Source organism: Geotrypetes seraphini, chromosome 1, assembly GCF_902459505.1.
Source record: "Geotrypetes seraphini chromosome 1, aGeoSer1.1, whole genome shotgun sequence".
NCBI lineage: Eukaryota > Metazoa > Chordata > Amphibia > Gymnophiona > Dermophiidae > Geotrypetes > Geotrypetes seraphini.
In genome coordinates this window covers 526,929,064-526,945,764 of record NC_047084.1, presented here as the reverse complement: position 1 = coordinate 526,945,764, position 16,701 = coordinate 526,929,064, and the positions used below count along the sequence as shown (strand labels likewise).

The 16,701-nt window shown below is 40.3% G+C and overlaps 1 protein-coding gene across 6 annotated transcripts in view; it reads left to right on the top strand.

The window, feature by feature from the left end:
- The window catches only part of SNCAIP (synuclein alpha interacting protein), a 230,953-nt gene that overhangs the window by 182,667 nt on the left and 31,585 nt on the right, over positions 1–16,701 (top strand). For all 6 annotated transcript variants that reach the window (XM_033929018.1, XM_033929012.1, XM_033929013.1 and 3 more), the window contains one exon: positions 9,871–10,040. In XM_033929018.1, coding sequence (XP_033784909.1) covers positions 9,871–10,040 — 170 coding nt within the window. The remainder of the gene's footprint in view (positions 1–9,870; positions 10,041–16,701) is intronic.

Sequence of the window (16,701 nt, the reverse complement as noted above, 5' to 3'; positions counted from 1 at the left end):
TTCCTCCTAATCCCATCGCGTTCATCTTGTTCAATAACCTGCGGTGTGGAACATTATCAAAAGCTTTACTAAAGTCCAAGTACACGATGTCAAGGGACTCTCCCCCGTCCAACTTTTTTGTCACCCAGTCAAAGAAGCTTATCAGGTTGGACTGACATGACCTTCCCCTCGTAAAACCATGTTGGTGGGGGTCCCTTAATTTTTCCTCGTCCAGAAACGTGTCTAATCTGTATTTGATCATTGTCTCCATTAATTTACACACTATTGAAGTGAGACTTACCGGTCTGTAATTCTCAGCCTCTGACTTGCGTCCCTTTTTGTGAAGAGGAATAACGTTGGCGATTTTCCAGTCTAAGGGAACTTTTCCCTTGTTAAGGGATAAATTGAAAATCTCGGCTAATGGCTCCGCCAGGACATCTCTCAATTCTCGAAGCACTCTGGGGTGTAAATTATCCGGACCTTAGGCGCCATGCTTAGATGCAATTCTGGTGCCTACTTTTTATAACAAGTTTATAATTGGGTTTTAACAGCATGGTCAATTACTATACTGATTAAAATCAATTAAAGCAATTAAGTTAGGCAACGGCTATAGAATCCATGTCAAAATATATAGAGATTCACAGGATAATGAGTGATTTCAGCATTATATATTTTTTTCTCTAATTTACAATTCTTAAGTGCTTAAGACAAATAAATAACAAAGAACATAGCAACATAGCATAATCTTATGACAATCACAACTAATATATGTAAAATAATTGTAATTAAGACAATCCCAATTAAAATTAAGGATTAATGCGTGCTTAATTGTAGCTTAAAATGATTTATTCAGACATCCTTTGGTAAGTGCCAAATGTGCACGCGCTAAGTGGGTGTTCTTGCACTAATCAGTTAGCACAGGAATAGCACAGGAGCCTTACCGCTCATAAAATGGGTGGCTGCAAGTGGATATGCACTAATGTTTTTTTAATGACCATATGCTAATGACAACATTTGCACTTGGCCATTAATACAAAAAGGCCATTTTTATCACTGCGGTACAAATTACCTCATCGTGCACAAGGACTCACTAAGGCCACTTTTCCCACAGCTTAGTAAAAGTGCTCCTAAATTAAGTATATAACACAAAAAAGAACATTAAACAGCATAATAAACTCAAAATATTAAATAAATTCATAACTCTAAGGATATCTGATATTAAAACAAGTATTTGCCCACAAAGCAACCATTTCTGGTCATTCCAATTACACCAGATTGATCTTGCTGCACTTAGTATATGGATTGGATTCAGTGAGTAGTCCATTACTCTTCCTAAGAGGGCCAGAGCTTCTTTTCAAAGTCTGAACACTTCTACTCCTGGTCTGGATTTCTTCTGGCTTGTAATCTGGCCTTTGAAAGATGGCAATTGGAAAGCAAGGGGTTTTCTCCCTCAGTCATAGCCGCACTGTTGACAGCATGTAAATCCAATACATCAAGTTTCAAGTTTATTAGTATTTGATGAATCGCTTAATCGGTATGCTAAGCGATGTACAAAATTATAAAAAGAAAGTTAAATTACAAATAGACAGACCAAATAACATAATTTTTGAAGACGAGACAAACTTGAGTTGTGAGGAAAGGGGGGAAAAGTTACAACTTTTATAGGAAAAACAAAAAAGGAAAAGAACAAAAGGGAACGAGGTAGTTAAAAATCTGAAAATATTAAATGAATCTAAAATTTAAATGTTAAAAGCATCTTTAAAAAGATGGGATTTTAAGAATTTTTTGAAGGAGGAGAGGTCTTTTTCGTTTTTAATGTATTGTGGTAATGAGTTCAACCATTGGTGACCCATTACAGAAAACATATCGGATCTTCTTGTGCCTACTATTTTCAGAGAGGGTATAGATAAGAGATTTTGGAAGGTTGATCTGAGTGGGCGTATAGTGTTGTGGGGTATTAACATCCTAGCTATAGGTTAGAGTTTTAAATATTAACAGCATGACCTTAAAGAAAATACGATGGCTGATAGGGAGCCAGTGAGAATCAATCAATAGTGGCATAACATGGTCATATTTCTTGGCATTGTGGCCTACTTCAAGACCTGGTGCTCTGGCAAGTGGGTGTCCCATTGGCAAGCAGACATTCCAATCATCTTGTCATTATTAGTCATCCTTAGAAGGTGATCTTAATATAATATAACGACCACATAACCAAAAAAGTTATTTGCAGTTCACAAAAGATAAATTAAGTAGAAAAGCGGAGAGGAATCAATACTGATATGGAGTACTAAGTACCTAAAAGCTTTATGAACAGATAAGTTTTAAGTTGACTTCTGAAGTGAAGATGGGAGTAGGAAGTCCAGAGTAAACATCTAAGATATCTATCATGAGTTGCTGCCTGAAAAGAAAGTGTTGGTTCATGTCTCGGGTAGGCAGGACAGTGCCTTTGGTACAGCAACCTTGGAAAGTGTTGTCTTCTTCCTGTATTTTGTGACAGAAGCTCTGGTATATCACATAGGTCTGGACGGTTTAGGATAAGGAAGGTGACATTTATTCTTACTGGTTTTCCTTTCCTTCAGTTCTGCTAGACCAGTCCAAAATCCACCCTGGAAAACAAAGAAATTTGGTAGATTCCTGGATTGTAGGTCTTCCACTTGTCTATATGTAGTCAACTCTGCAGAAGTAGCCATAAAGAGTCTCCATTCTGGGTCAGGTTTAGTTTACTTGGTTCTCTTGTTGTTTTTACTCTTAATTGTTTTCTGTTGAGTAGCTTTGGCAATAGCATACTGGAATGTTCCTGGCTGCACCATTCCTTATTTCCAATGCAGTGGGGTCCTGAACAGCTGGGTAGTTACCCTCAAACTGTGTGGGGTTTTGCAGAAGGCATCAATCATTTTCTTCAACTCCACCTCCTTCCCCAGTGGGCTGTGCTGTAGCCTTTCAGATTTTCCCTTCTGCAAGTGTGTTCAGAAGGTATCTGATCTGCTCTCATTGTATTGTTTTATTTTGGGGGGGTTTCTTATCGGACCTCGAGGCTTTCAATGCTACAGAGGTTCCCAGTACCCCTGGGATGGCTCTGACTGCAAGAAGACGCAGAGTCTCGTTATAGAGGTATGGTGCTAGCAGGCTTCTCTGATCTCAGCATGCCTGCCTAACCAGCCTGCTCTAACAGTTGAGGCCACTTGGGGACCGTTCCCCTCAAAGCAAGGCTTGCCCTGGATTTTGCCCAGGGCTTGAGTGCAGGCTGTGTGGCCCCAAGTTGGTCCTGAGGGCGTTGATGCACGAGAAGCTGTGGGGGTCAAGTACTCCACCTATCTTTTCTGAAGGTTTGGCTGGCAGCCCGAAGAAACAAGCTTCTATTTTTGGTGCTTTCCTGAGGCAGAAGTCTTCTCTCTGTTCCAGCTGCAGTTTCAGCTCAGGCATTCCCAGGCACATACAAATACTGGGAAAATCAGGAAGAGGGGAGTCTTAAAATCTCTGTTTTAAAAGTTTTTGAGGCCGGATTGTGGGTCCCCCACCTCTAAAAACCCTTTCCGCAAGTTATTGGTGTTTTAAATTTGCTTCCCTGAGCCGTTGTTAGCGCTAAAATCTCTATTACAGCAGCCATCTTGGATTTCCCAATTTGAATTTAAAAGACTCTATCTGTTTTAATATCCCTCATTTTTACAATAACTCAATGTACTGTAGATGGATTCCTCTGGCTCTGATACATTAGATTCATGCCATATTTGCGCTAGAGGGCTACCTGAGAAGCACCTGTGTTCCATGTGCTCTGTGGCGCATGAGGGAGGACAGGAGCCTCTGGCTCAGCTCCATTCAATCTCTTGAGGGTGTTAGGATGCCAGTCAGGGTACTAGTCCTTTTTTAACTAGAGAATATTTCAAATGTTATTCACACATAATACAGCAATAACACACACAACAAACTTATCATTAACCCCAATATATCCCCCTCCTCATTTCTCTCCCTGTTTCAGATCAAGAGAGTCCAAATATTTCTTCAAAGATTCCCAAGCAAAACCTAGTTTGTCATATTGGTTTCTGTAAAGAGTTGTTAGTTTTTTCCATTAAACATATTTTATCCATTGACTCCACCTAGTGGTGGAAAGTGAGTTGTGGGACTTTCATTTTGCTGAGATTACAAAACCAACTGCATAAATACTTAAGTCCAACCCCGAGGAGAATAAATTAAGAAAACATAGCTCCCTATTACGTTCAATATGTGTACCTAGTATAACATCAAGTTCTTCCTGTACATAGCTTCAAAACTGTGATGAGGTTGGACAATCTCACCATAAATGTATTGATGTAAGACCACATTGGGCTAGATTCACTAACCTCCATCAGGGCTCCCAATCCGTGGCCGATCCATGCAGGCCCGATGAATTCCCAAAAGAAAAAAAATTAAGTGAGGGCGATCGGAGAAATGCCTCCCTCAGACCGCATGGATCGCTAGTGTGTGATCCCATCGCATGCACAGACCATCTGTAGATGGTCTGCACATGTGTCTAAGAGCCACAACTTTTTTGTACTTTTACTAGTCCAGCGAACCTGTGGTTTTAACCCACTTTTAACCCGCAGGTTAAAGCCACAGGCTCGCAGTGCAGGGAAGGGCAGGAGAGTCGGGATGGCAGGAGAGATTCGGGCCGAGAGCAGGGCGTCCAGAGCAGCAGATTGGGGCAGGCAGGAGCATGAGATCGGGGCAGAGAGGAGCATGAGTCTGGCTTTAAACCTCTATTGTACAACTACAGAGGTATTACATACCATTGTGTCAATAGTTTTAAGTCTTTTTCCTAAATGTGCGCAAACAGAATAAGAGATTATAATTTTCAGTCTCCTCCCATTGCTGATTCGTGAAAGTAACAGATCAGTTAACCATTTAAACAAAAGTCTTTTAAATCCATGGTGTCTGAATATCTTATACAATGCCAATATCAAACCTCTAGGAACACCAGGCTGAGTCCATAAATCCTTGATAGAGTGCATTTTCCAGTTTGTTGCATCCTTGCACAACCTAGAGGATAAACAATGCCTAATTCACAAATACAAATAGAAATCTGAGCACTGTAATTGAAATTCTGTACATAATAGCTAAAAAGACTTCAAATGGGAAGCCAAAGCAGTATCAAAGCTAAGTATAGGAAAGATTAAAAAGGTTAGGGCTCTTCAGCTTGGAAAAGAGAAGGCTGAGGGGAAGTCTACAAAATCCTGAGTGGAGTAGAACGAGTACAAGTGGATCGATTTTTCACTCCCATCAAAAATTACAAAGTCTAGGGGACACTCGAAGTTACAGGGAAATACTTTTAAAACCAATAGGAGGAAAAAAAAATTTCACTCAGAGAATAGTTAAGCTCTGGAACGCATTGCCAGAGATTGTGGTAAGAGCAGATAGTGTAGCTGGTTTTAAGAAAGGTTTGGACAATTTCCTGGAGGAAAAGTTCATAGTCCGTTGTTGAGAAAGACATGGGGGAAGCCACTGCTTGCCCTGGATCGGTAGCATGGAATATTGCTTCTCCTTGGGTTTTGGCCAGGTACCAGTGACCTGGATTGGCCACAGTGAGAACGGGCTATTGGGCTTGATGGACCATTGGTCTGACCCAATAAAGTTATTGTTATGTTCTTATATCCCTTCCTAATAAAAGGGACAGTGGTGTAAGTCAGGACCTCCAGCTCTTGCCAAACAAAGTATGAGTTACTTACCTACTCATTAGCACAGTTTGCCTGACAGTGGGATTAGATAAATCAGTTGACCATGAACACAGTCAGGATTTCCAAGAGATTCCCAAATATGGTATGTTTCTCAAGCAGAATTGCTCTATTTATATATCGGACCTGCACTGCAATGTAATAGGATTTGAGGTTCAGTATACCCACCCACACCCAATTTTTTATGTGTCTTTAACACAGTCTGAGAAATTTGTAGTCTTTGACCCTTCCAGGTAAATTGAGATAGTAATGTCTGTCAATGACATAACCTCAAAAGGGATAAGGATGGGTAAAGCTTGAAATAGATATAAAAGCATGGGAAATATACTCATACGTAATTCAGAAATCCCCAGCCATAAATAGGTTTCTCTATTCCATTCCCTGAAGTCAGCTTGAATCTGTTTCAGTAAGGAGATATAATTAGCCTGAAACAAATCATCCAACCTAGGAGCTACCTTAACCCCAAGGTATTTAAGGTGATTAGTAACTCATTTGAAAGGAAAATTGACTTTAGTCTCTTCTAATTCAGAGGGGTAGAGTGATATATTGAGAACCTCTATCTTGCCAACATTGACTTTAAAGCCTAAAAATATTCCATAATCTTTCATCTGATGTAAAAGGACAGATATCTGAGGTTGGGCCAGGGAGAGTGTCACATCATCCGCAAATAAAGCTAATAGTGCCCAAGATTACATTTATTTGATAAACTGCCTATGTTCAAGACATCAAAGAGAATTACAATCAACAATCTTTAGTAATAGAAAAGAAATATATCCTGATATTTAAAAACAGTAAGTTCTTCATGCAATGAAGATAAAGATTTGATTAGTTTCTGTAGGAAAAGGCTGTCCCATTTTCATGGTTCTCCTATTAATGTTTTTCCTGATCTCTCTCTCTCAAAGAACTCAGGTGATCCGCAGAAAGTTTCTTAAATAGACATAGGGCATTATCCCTGGGTATGACCTTTTTCTTGAGATTCCCAGGACAATGTATGGTGAAGTTTCAGGAAAAGGAATATATTTTTCAAGACCCTAAACATTTAGAAAGTTTAATTCAAACTCAGGAATCAGCTAAATCTGCTCCCTTTGGTGAGAAGAAAGAATGATTAACATTGGTAATAATATATGTTTCTAGCTTAGTAGTTAGATCTTCTTCTAGTACTCTCTCCACTCCCCCACCTGAAACATTTTTTACAGAAGAAAGAATATCATATGCTTTAGAAATTTGTGGGAGTGACAAAAGATGCAAAGATAGAATATCTAATATATACTGCTTCAACATCTCTTTTGGGGAAATCAAATTATTATAAGGAAAATTTAAAACAAGGATTGTTGGCTCTCAACTGGTTCTCAATTCTCTTCAGTCTATTCTCAGATATCATGTTCCCTTTAATTAAAGAGACATTTGTAGCTTCCAATGATTCAATTTTTCCTGAAAAAATCATTTAATTTTCCACAATATGATGCCAAATCAGTCTCTAGTGAAGTTACTTTAGCTGCTGCTTCCTCTGTAAAGGAGCATAGCTGAGACAGGCAATTAATTAAATTCTCTTCCATCTTGGTTATTACCTCCAAATTTCCACATTAGTAACTTCCTTTGGGATACTATCCTTTCAAAATCTTGCCTTGAACAACCTCCAAAAGTGACTGGTTTAAGTGAAAGTTTAATAGATATAGAATCATTAGAAGATATCTTAGTAACTGGCTTCACAACTTCAGACATTTCTGCAACAATTGATTGAGAAATTCCCATATACTCTGGAGAATAGCTCAAGCCCCCAGGTCCCTTTGCACCCAGTGAAGAACTAGAAGTTACTGGAGCTGAACTTACTGAAATATTAGGTGGTTTAGGTGGTCAGCGAGGATCAGGACTCAAGGAGGGAGCCTCATGACCGTTCTCATTTTTAGAAAGGAGATTAATCCTCTTTTTTTTTTAAATAATTCTTTATTCATTTTCAAATTGAACAGCAAGTGCACAGAAGAATATATTATACAAATTATTGCACAATAGCACATTAATATCTACCACATAAAATCTAGTGATGCAATAACCCCCCCTACTACCCATCCTTTATAACATTTTAATAGGAATATACACATATTATATAACATATTATGTAAAATTATTCCCAACTTCCTCCCCCCTTTAATTAATCCTCTTAGCTGTGATGGAAGAACCCTCTTTAACCATAGTAAAAAAAAAAGCAAGCCATAAGACCTTGACATTTTCTTTGTGGTCCTTTAACTAACCCCTTTCTTTTCCCATGTCAGCAGAAATTATAATTATAAACACAAAAAGTACCTTAAGAAAGGAAGGACGCCACAAGCCAGCAACAGAATAGATAATCTTCAGTTACACTTCAGTAAATCTTAATGGCTCCGAAGAGGCTCCAAAGGGTTGTTCCCCTTTGGTCATGTCCCTTCAGGCATGCGACTATAGGATCGCAACCGTGGGCCATGTATCGCAGCACACAGTTGTTTAAATCTGCTGTGGCATGGTACATGCAGATGACGTAAGGCACCGGTGGTAATTCTCTCAAGGGCTCCTCTCCTTCCTGCACAGTGCTAAGGTCGGGTAGAGCTGACATCTCTCCTCTGAGGAAGATCACGGCTCACAATTGTTTAAATCTGCCACAGCTTGGCATCTGCAGATAATGTCAGACACCGGCACCAATTCTCTCCTCAAGGGCTCCTCTCCTTTCTGCACAGTGCTCCGGTCAGGAAGAGTTGTCCAAGGAAGACTGTAACTCAGAGTTGTTTAAATATGCCGCAGCTTGACATCTGCAGATGACATGAGACGCTGGCGGCAATTATTTATTTAAAACTTTTTTATATCATTTACAAAACATAAGAACATAAGAATAGCCCTACTGGGTCAGACCAATGGTCCATCATACCCAGTAGCCTTTTCTCATACAATCTACATATTTAAACAATTTCTTCTCTTCAAATGTCAACTATTAAATCATAAGATTATAATAACAAACTTGGTTACACAGATTCTTTTCTTCAAATGCTAATAAATCACATAAATGCAATAACAAATGGCTGAGATTTTAACTGTTTCTTAAATTGAAACCAGGAGGGAATGTTACAGTTGCTACAGTGGTGGCCACCATCATCCAACCAATGATCTTGAGGGTGAATCAAAACTTCCTAATAACATAAGCTGTAAGGAATAGAGGAGTGGTCTAGTAATTAGAGCAGTGGGATGAGAACAAATGAAACCAAGATTTATATCCCACTGCTCCCACTGATGTTTACTGCCTTTCCTCCACTGATATCAAAGTGGTCTACAATACATTGAAGAGTAATCAGGTACTGAAAGCATTTTCCCTGTCTGTCCCAGTGGGGTCACAATCTAACTGTGGTATCTGGGGCAGTGAAGGGTTAAGTGGCTTGCCGAGGGTCACAAGGAGCAGCACTGGGATCAAACGTACAACCTCAGGGTGCTGAGGCAGCAGCTCATCATGTCATCCTCCATTGCCCCAAGTACTAACTTAGATTGTAGATCCTCTGGGAATTACGTACTGCACCTAAATTGTAACTCATCGTGAGCATGGGCTTGAAAAGGCAAATAATTAAATCCAGATCCCAAATATTTGGAAACTAAAAAGTTCTAACATTCTGAAACAAACAGAAAAAGACACTGCATCCCTGTTCATACTTACTGACTAAGTACACACTATCATGTCATGGTGTATGCTTTTATAAGAGGCTATTTACATACATATGTAACCAAATGTGTTCATAAATGGCTAGAGAATTACCTTCTCAATTACATTTAGCTTCAGGTGTTATGAGGTCTTCTGAAAGAGATACTATAAAGAATGTGATTAAAGGAGCTTGTGCACTAAAGGTTAATTGATCCTTTATTTCTTGTTCCAGTGGTGAGTTAAATCCCCAGTGCTAAACAACACTTTCAGTTTGGGATAGATAGCTTAGGGGATTTTGATACACAGCCTATAAATACTACAGTTTCTAGCTGAGAGGATGGGCTTTTTCGGGGCATATCTGCATTTTGGTGGGTGCAAGAAAAGTTGAGTGAATTGCACATTACCTGTTTTAGCAGGCACAATTTAACATGTAAAAGCAAAAAAAGTTTTAACACAAGTTTCAGGGCACAGGCCTCATTGTGTTCATTGATGTTCCATGATTATGATAATAATTTCTGTGCTTGCTAACAGACACTGGTTGAATATGGAGCAAATGTCACCATGCAGAATCAAGCAGGAGAAAAACCTTCACAGAGTGCTGAACATCATGGGCACACCACTTGTTCCCGCTACCTGGTAGTCGTGGAGACATGCATGTCACTGGCATCTCAAGTTGTAAAGCTTACAAAACAACTGAAGGAGTAAGTCAGGGATTAGCAAGAATTGCCGACAGCAGACCATGATTAAGAGTATTTTATATCTTTATCATTGTTGTTCTTTCATACTTGTTTGGGCAGACTGGATGGACCATTTGGGTCTTTATCTGCCATCATTTATTATGTTATCTTTATCCCAGGACAAGCAAGCAGTATATTCTCACATGTGGTGAAGTCATCCATGGAGTCCTGTATGGCCAGTATAAAAAATGTACTGTCATTTTAAATCTTTTGCCCATACCACACATGCGCCTGTGCCTTCCTGCTTGATGTCGGCTTGCAAGACCATGAGTCCTCAGTTTTCTGTGGAGCTGAGAAGCTATGCTCTTTTGGAGTCAGTCTAAAAGCATTTCAAACTTGGCTTTTGTGCCTTCGTTTCTTCATTTTTTTGCTTTATTTTCTTTTTCCTTTCATCCTTTGTTATACATTTTCATTTTTGTCATTTTTCATTTTTTGGGCCTTCAGCTCCTTCCAAACCTGGTTTCAGGCAGGGTGCATCGAGCCTTTTTTGGGTATCAATTTTCTTGACCTCCTTAGACCATTGATTCCTTTGATCTTATGTCGGCGGTCTTTCCCTCCATGTCAAAGCCTTCCAGTTGCTTTAAGAAGTGACTCGGTGCAGCAGGACCATTTCAGTCACCGATCCGCATAATATGTGTCTTCAGTGCCTTGGTCCTGCTCACTGTCCAGACTCTTGTCAGTGCTTCTCTACACTTCAGAAAAGATCACTGAAGGCTAGACATCTGCAATATGAAAGGCTTTTCAAATCAACTTCGGGATCACTGAGAATGTCCACCACCTCTGGCGTTGAGCTACAAAAAACATCATCTGTATTGAAGCCAGCACAGACATCAACACCTTGCTCAATGTTGACATCTTCACCACTGCCACAATCAGGAACACCCAGTACAAAAGCTAAGATGCATAAAAATGCTTCTCCATCTAGGGATGCATCAGCGGCAACTCAAGTGTCAACAACATTGAAGCACTGTAAGCATTGGCACACAGAGACATGCTCACCATCTTTACAAGTGGTGTCTCCTCAAAGGTGCACCTCTTCATCGAGGTCATCAACGCTTAAGACACCCTACAGCACCTACTGTACCAATGACATCCATGGTACCAGTGCCCTCTCTTCAAGAGAACATAAGAGAGCTTGTACAAAGGGAGTTAGCTACCATGCTGCAAACTCAGGCATGCTGCTGGGACACAACCGGTACTGGCCTAGTCTAAGCTCTGCAATAAGTGATCATTGAAAGCCAGGTCCCATATTCCTCATTGGCACTGTTTGAGGTTGAGGAAAGCAACATCATCCTGGTGTCAAAGTTCTTCTTCTCATTCCACATCAGATCAACATAGTTTAGTTTATTTAAAAATTGTTATACCACTTATCATACTTCTAAGCAGTATACAGAATATATTTTTAAAAAACAAAACCCAGGAGAATTACAAACTAATAATATAAAACTAAACGGACAAGATATTACAGACATATTGGAGACAGAAGGATATGGGGGGAAATCCATAAAATATATAGAATAGTAAGGGAAGTGCAATAGAAAGGGAGGATCTTGTTTGAGCAGTAATTGAAGGGTTTTTGTTTTGTTGTGGGTTTTATTTTTTATTTTTTTTGGGGGGGGGTAGTTTTTTAATCTGGGCTAGCCCAGAAGAAAAATTTTCAGATTTCAAAAGCATCGGTGAATAGGAAAGTTTTTATTTTAGATTTGAAGAGGTTTAATTGGTTTTATTCTCTTATATAAGTTGGAATAGAGTTCCAGAGTGTGGGAACTGTTACTGAAAAGATAGAAGATTGGGTTGTATCATAGTTTATGTGGCAAAGAGAGGGTATTGTAAGTAAATATTGGGATTGCGATCTTAACAATCTGAATGGTGTGTAGGAGATCAATAGTTGATTTATAAAGTCAGGGGATTTTGTTTTTAAGATCATAAATGTAAGGAGTAGTATTTTATATGTAATTTGGTATGAGATGGGGAGCCAGTGTGCTTTTATAAGTAGTGGAGTTACATGGTTGTATTTTTTGCTTTCATTATAAGTTTTATTGCTGTATTTTGTATGATTTGAAGTCTTCTCAATTCCTTTTGTGTGATCCCTTTATATAAGGAGTTACAGTAATCCAGTTTTGAGATAACTAATGAATGTATTAGTATGTTGATTAATGGTGGTTCCAAAATTGTTGATAGTAAATGAATCATACGTAGTCTATAGAAGCATTGTTGAACTGTTGCGCTGATGGTAAGTGAGCTTGTTATCCAAGATTATACCACATAGTTTTATGGCGGGTACTATTTGAAGAGGTGTGGATTTGAGAGAAGAAAGCAGTCAGTATAAGGCCATCTTTGCATGGGAAGAGCATAGTTTTTGTTTTTTTTATATTTAGAGCTAACATAATGTCATTTAGCCATTTGCATATTTTTTCTAGTTTTTGATTTATTGTTTGAAATTCGACTGGATCATCTGGGTCTATTGGATGGATGAGCTGTTTGTCATTGCCGTATGCATACATGGTAAAGCTGATTGAGTGGCCTAGAGTCATAAATAGTACCATAAAAATATTAAACAATAGTGGGGATAATATTGAACCGTGTGGGATTCCGTATTCGCAGGGAGAAGTTTCAGATGGTATGTTGTCCATAATAACTTTTGAGGAGCGGTTCGTGAAGTAATATTGGAACCAGTTAAGTGCTTGGTCTGAAATCCATATTGAACTTAATCTTTGTAACAGCAAATTGTGATCGATGGTGTCGAATGCAGAAAATAAATCAAGGGAGATAAGTATGACTGATTTCTGTTGATCTAGGTAGTATAACATGCTTGTCGTGAATCTAATCAGTGAATGTTCGGTGGAATGGTGTAATCTAAATCCTGTTTGATTCAGGTGTAAAACATTTGTTTTTTTAAATAAAGTCAGAGATATGATTGAAAACTATTTTTTTCTGTGATTTTGGCCAAAAAGAGTAGGGTAGCAATTGGTTGGTAGTTTGATATATCTGATATTTTTTCCTTTTGATCTTTAATTTTTGGGTGGATTATGGCATGTTTCCAAACCATAGGTAGTGTGCCCGATGTGAGACTTATTGCGATTATAGTATGGATAAGTGGTCCAAAAATGGAGACATGTTTTATTATTGATGGGGGGATTATTTCTGTCATGTCGCCATTTCCTTTCAAGGGACCTTATTTGTTTTTTAAATTAATGTTAATTCTGGTGTATACCATGGATTTTTATTGCGGCATGGATCTATATTGCAAGTCATAAGTGGAGCGAATGTATCTAGGAGTTTATGTCCCAACTCATTCCACGCCTTGCGTTGTTCCTCTGTGGGTAGTTGTTGTAGGTTCTCTCTTTCTAGTTGGAAATGAGAAGAGATGGAGGGTGTATCTTGTGTTCTTTTTATACTGCTATAACATTTCACATTGCTCCCGAATAACAATTTGGAAGCATCTGTTACTAACAGAGGAAGTAACACTATCTAGTTAGGTGAACATCCGAACAGCATTTTTGTATCTGAAAAGTTTAACAGCTCAATAGCATTTTGAGTTTAACAGCTTAATAACATTTTAGCAATTCAATGCACAGAACTTAACTGCATTTATAGATACTTTCGACTGCTAATAGCGGCCAGACCTTTTTGAAGTATTACATTTATCTATGCTAAATGTAGAACATCAGCTGTAACACAGGTGGGAAGGAGGTTTTTGCCAGTGACGTTATATAACCCTCTCCTGTTTGGAGAGAGGTTTTCCCTAACGGGGATCTGAGACTTTTCCTGCTGAAACTAACCCCATATACTAACATGCATGCATTAGCGTTTAGCATGCACTAAATCAATTAGTGTGCGCTAATCGGTTAGCACACCTTAGTAAAAGAGGGCCTAAGTGTTCACTCAGCTTTTTTTTGTTAATCATATATTTTTTGGCTGATTAAGGGTTTATTTTTGCTTGATTATGAACCCCACTATTTACCCTTCTCTAGTGAGAATTTTGACCATTTAAACCAGTGGTCTCAAACTTGTGGCCCACCAAGGTACTATTTTGAGGTCCTCGGTATTTTTATCATAATCATAAAAACAAAATAACAGTTTTTTGATCATATGTCTCTTTAGCTATAAAGTGCAATATTATTCTTAAGACTTAGCCAAAAGGAAAGATTTATAAACTATAAAGAGTTTTACCTCATGCAAAATTGTAATTTCTTTAATAAGACATTACACTTCTCCCTTCATATTCATGGTGGATGCGGGTGGAACATAGCCACAAATATGGAAAAACCACGAATAACTTTTTAACTGTGTTTTTAATAATGAAACCGTGAATACCTTTTCCCCATCTCTCCCTCCCCAGCACCCAACTCCCCAATGCAAAGTTTGACTGAGAACGCCCCAGTCACTGCTAATGAATGAAGAAGCGAGGTTCAGCTGCTCCCCAGATCCTTCGTCTCCTCCAAGCATGGCTCCACCTGAGTTTCAGACACTCATCCAGGGAGCCGGGACCTGAGCCCACCCTCTCCCGCACAAGGTAACACGAGGGTACAGGGGAGCCTGCATCACCATTGGAGGATTGGAGAACCGAAGCAAGCCTGAAGCTGCTGTCACTTACCCCAAGTGGCCTGTGCTTCCCTCCCGCTGCTCTTGGCACTCCTCTTGCAAGACCTGAGCCCGCTGTCACTTACCCCGAGTGTCTCATGCTTCCCTCCCGCTGCTCTTCTCGGTGGCAGTCAAGCAGCAATTTTCAGGCTGGGAAGCTGGGAAGCAGCAATTTTCTGAGTGAATGTTGGTAAGCGCTATACTTTTTTATTGGTACAGTAAAGAAAAGGAACTTTACTCATGATGTAATTTTGGGGGGAGGAGTCAGCATATGAAATATCGCAAATAAACGAAACTGCGAGTGCAGAAACCGCGAATATGGAGAGAGAAGTGTAACTTTTTTTTTCTGAGGCCCTCCAAGTACCTACAAATCCAAAATATGGCCCCCGCAAAGGGTTTGAGTTTGAGACCGCTAATTTAAACCCACTCTCTGTTTTCTGTCTTTCAACCAGTTCTCAGTCCATAATAGGACATTACTTCCTATCCCATGATTTTCTAATTTCCTCAGAAGTCTTTCATGAGGTACTTTGTCAAATGCCTTTTGGAAAATCCAAATCCATAATATCAATCGGTTCACCTTTATCTGCATATTCATTCACCCCTTGCACACAGCGTTGCTATTGCTTCAAGTGGACTCATTTCACACTCTGGTATCACTAACAATCATTACATCTGGATACATGCCCTCTTTCATCAGTCCTTGAATATCTTTTATACCTATCAAACTCTGGTCTAAAAACTACTTCAGTAAGAGTACATTTTAGTGCTATTAGTGCTTTTCATACAACACTGAATAGCAAACCAATATCTACACACCCGTTGCTCTCCAGATTCATGAAAAGCCTTTTTTCATACTAAACCTCCAATCAGTCCTCCTCCAGTTGTTTGGGATCATAATGTTATTCTGTCACCTTTGATGAATCCTCCTTTGAACCACTTGCGGCATCTTCCTCAAACATCTCACCTGGAAAGTAATTTTCTTAGTCTGCATACATCTGCCTGCCGAGTCAGTGAACTTCAAGTGCTTGTCTCAGATTTTCCTTATTCAGCAGTCTAGCATGATAGGGTAGTTCTTCGTATGCATCCCAAGTTCTTCTTGAAAGTCGTCATGGAATTTCATTTGAACCAATCTATAGTTCTACCTGTCTTCTTTCCATGACCACATTCTCATCCTGGAGAGGCTGAACTCAACACACTTTGGACTGTAAGGCCCTGATTCTGAATAGGACGCACGGGAAAAGTGTCCTATACAGAATCGGCGTCCATGTTACAGATGCCGGTTAGAGAACCGGGTTAGAGTAGATGAGGCCGCTACACTTATCGCAGCAAGGGATAAGTATAGCGGCTGCCTGTCTGATAGCCGGCAGGAGGGTGCCCACCCCTCCTGCCTCCCCCCGAAACTCTTGATCACTGGCAGGAGGGTGCCAAACCCCTCCGGCTGGAAAGCCGCCCCTGCCCCCCAAAACTCTTGATCGCCGGCAGGAGGGTGCCCAACCACTCCTGCCGGAACACCCCCCCTAAACTCCCTATCGCTAGCAGGAGGGTGCCTAACCCCTCCTGCCGGAAAGCCACTCCTGCCCCCCCGAAACTCTTGATTGCTGGCAGGAGGGTGCCCAACCCCTCCTGCCGGAAATCTGGACCCCCTCCGGACCCCCCATGCTAACGACCCCCCCCGATGACTCCCCTAATCTCCCCCCCCAACTAACTTCTAAATTGTTGGCCGGACGGACGGGTCTTGCTGCCGTCCAGCTGATATGTCCGCCTCGTCAAAATGAGATGGGCCCGGCCCATCCCCGCTAATCCTAAGGCCTGATTGGTCCAGGTGCCTACGAGCCTGGGCCAATCACACCTTAGGGTTAGTGGGGATGAGCGGACCCGCTATGCCTAAGGCCTGATTGGTCCAGGCTTCTAGAGCCTGAGCCGAACAGGCTTTACACTTATCAGGGATGGGCCGGGAAGGGGTGGGCCCATCTCATTTCAACGAGGCGGGCATGTCAGCTGGATGTCAGCAAGACCCGGCCGGCCGGCCAACAATTTAGAG